Here is a 3,127-nt window from a genome sequence, read left to right as displayed (position 1 = left end):
ATCCCTTGGTGGTCTAAAATCGATAAGAGTAGGCTTCGGCCGCCACCCGGGCAAAATTCAAAATTTCCTACCAACTGAAAAAGTTTAATGTGTCCCGCGCGCTCATATGACCTTATGCAGTTGCATGCGCCGTAAAACACTTACAAAACAAATTATCATTTTCATTATCATTATCATTATTATTATCACAATTATTACTATTAAAATGGAATTTAGGGGCAACCTGCTTCTCTGTCCAGCCACAGAAGTATGGTTTGTACGGGGTAAAAAAGTTCACTATCTCTTAGTGATGGAATGTAGTTTAAGTTTAACTCTTAGAAGTCGGTTGGTAAGTTCAACTCTTAGAAGTCGGTCGGTCTATTGAATAGACTCCGTATCGGCGGATCGTCTTCTCAGTAGACGTTGAGTATAATCATATGTAGGAAATGATGTTTTGCATCTTATCCTGTCCTGCTTTCCACGACCCAGGTGATCCACACAGCCCACTAAAATTACCAAATCATCTACCAGTGAATGATATCACTCAGGTTTTGAAGCACTCGCTTGAATATTCATGACCGTAAACTCACTTGGTGAATCCATTGAGGTTGAAACCTTCAAAATAGAATGGCTTCATAGGTTGGTTCATGTAGTTGACAGCGCAGGCTGCTGAGGTAGCGGGAAGGTGGCGTCTCTTCTGTAGCTCTTGCCATACAATCCAGATCTTGTCGGTGAAGGAGTGGTGGATAAGGAACATGGGATCATAGGCCGAGTACTCGAGGGTGGACATCGAGTAAGTCTGGAGACCTCCAACCAGGAAGTGGATAGCGTTGTGCATCACCTCGAACTGGACCTGTGAGAGGAAATAGTGTGCGAGTTTGTTTAAAAAACAACAACTACTAAATATAAGGAGTTTTACATCCCTGTCGACATTATGGTAATTTAGATAATTTAGACGGCAAGTTTCAACCTTGCCTGTCAGGTCTGAGAGGGAAGCAAAGTCGGAGGGAAAAAAAAAACGTTCTCAATAAAAAAGTTTCCCCAAATGAATTCAGGTCTTTTGCGTGCGACGTTGTAGCGCCTAACTGACGCCGGCCATTATTTGTTGTGAATTTGAAACCACAAGTCAACATCTTAAAAAGATTCCCATTACATCCCCGAAAGAAAAAACACTTGAAAACCAGATTTACATAACTCTACAATGCAATCTGAACTGAACTGATTAGAACCTTCATTATCAGGCTACAACGGCATCATATTCTCGTGGCAAAATTGTCACCTGCTTTATGTCAAAAAGCAAAATATATCAGGAGAGAGAAAACTGTACTCAAATTGGGTACCTTTAAAAATGTTTTTTAACATGTTGAATATAAATTTTGATAAAATATATCAGAACTACATGTAACTGATACCATGTATTAAGACCCTGTCAAAGATTAAGAGCCTACTTTTCTTAAAAAGGGGCTTTTGGGCTTACTACATCTAGCAGCCTGCAAGTGACATGTAATTGATGAACTAAAAGTGGTAATGTTGCTATATTTTTCTATGGTACGTTGGCCTACCTCAAAGTCACAGTAGTCGGTCTGCTCTAGGGCTAAGAGCACCAGGTCAAAGAGCGCAGAATGTCTTCCCTCGCGGTCGTTCAGGTGGATCTCTGGACGCACGTCACGGACGGTGTAAGCCTTCTCTGTCGGAATGTAGCCGCGGGCAAATGGGTTTGCCACCACCTGAGGAGATTGGATACATATTGAAATAGGTTGGTCAGTTCTCAAGCCGGGCAGAGAGCACAGTGAGTATCCATAGTTAATAATAATAGAGTGTGTGTCAATGTTTTATAGCAAACACACATTTTTGTCTCCTTTAAGAGGACACAACTTTTTATGGGGTGTTGGATACTGCCTGTCACTACCCTGGAGATCTGCTCCTCTCACCATAAGTATCAATTCGCCCACTAATGATCTATATCGCCCAGGTTGACAGGCACTTACTTCTTCTTAATAAACGTTTCCACCCTCGTTTAAAATAAAAAATAAGACCACGAGTAAGGGGAATGTACAAGATCATTACCTCATCTCTCCAGACATCGTAGAAGTCCTCAGACGTGAAGATCTCGGGCAAGTGGCTGATTGGCTGAGTCCAGTCCCAGTAGGGGATAGCGATGGCACTTCCGTGTCTCCTCAAGGCTTGCTCAACCTGTGAGGGGGTTTGGGTAAATTTGTGATAACTATTTTACGCCACCATTGACACAACGCTTTTTCAACGACTCTGCTTTTTAAAGGAATACGGGGTAATATAAAGTATATCAATGGAGAAAGACAAAAAGGCTCAAACAGATTAGTTTCTCTCTTGGGAATCGAATTCATGTCCACCAAATTTATGACCAAGAGCCTGGCCATTTCAAAAGAAAGGAAAGAGATGGGAAGAAATGTATTTCTTTTAATCCGAAAGTTTGAAATCCTTATTAAGTGGTAGTCCATCGGTTGTCTAGTGGCACAGTTGCCGAACTCATAATCGTGATATTGTCGGTTCGAGGGTGCGAGACAGCTCGGTTTTTGGGAAAGGCACTTTACGTGAACATTGGCTCAGACCTATCGGAAATGGACATTAAACTCAGAGTTTTCCTCTTATATAATCTTACAGTGTTGCAAGGTTTGTTTAACGCATATTATTTCGAATATTTTTGCTTAGTGATGTGCTTGGAGAAAAAGGAAAACCCAGAGCAGAAGCCCATGACTCTTAAATAGCCTAGCAACCAGTCTCCAAGAACTACCAATACACCCGCTATCTAGACAAGTCCTTAACCATTTTTACCATCTTTGTTTAAGAAAATTAATTTCGGTTACAATTCATTAATATCCTTAGAGAAACATATCTACTGACTTCTAGCCTAAGATCACTATCAAATGTTGAACATATCAAAACAAGAAAGATCGAATGAGGCTTGGTGAAAACAAAGTGAATTTAGACATATCTGTCAATTTTGAACATTCCACCAGGAAAGAAAAATTTGATTACAAGACAACACCAAATACTTATTTGCAATTTAAAAAACCCCAAACTAATCAGATGGCGTCAATTTGAAAAAGGAATGGCAAGGGGCAAGAGAGAGAGAGAGAGAGAGAGAGAGAGAGAGAGAGAGAGAGAGAGA

The 3,127-nt window shown here is 40.7% G+C and overlaps 1 protein-coding gene across 1 annotated transcript in view; it reads right to left on the bottom strand.

Annotated features, from left to right (window-relative positions):
- LOC101860977 (hemocyanin 2) overlaps positions 1 to 3,127 on the bottom strand; it is a gene marked incomplete in the record, with an annotated part of 96,201 nt that overhangs the window by 28,946 nt on the left and 64,128 nt on the right. The window contains 4 exon segments of the mRNA XM_035970179.1: positions 228 to 231; positions 570 to 832; positions 1,542 to 1,798; positions 1,968 to 2,203. Of these exon segments, the coding sequence (XP_035826072.1) occupies positions 228 to 231; positions 570 to 832; positions 1,542 to 1,798; positions 1,968 to 2,203 (760 nt within the window).

Source organism: Aplysia californica, unplaced genomic scaffold (assembly GCF_000002075.1).
Source record: "Aplysia californica isolate F4 #8 unplaced genomic scaffold, AplCal3.0 scaffold00231, whole genome shotgun sequence".
NCBI classification, from domain to species: domain Eukaryota; kingdom Metazoa; phylum Mollusca; class Gastropoda; order Aplysiida; family Aplysiidae; genus Aplysia; species Aplysia californica.
This window is presented reverse-complemented; position numbering and strand designations above follow the sequence as displayed.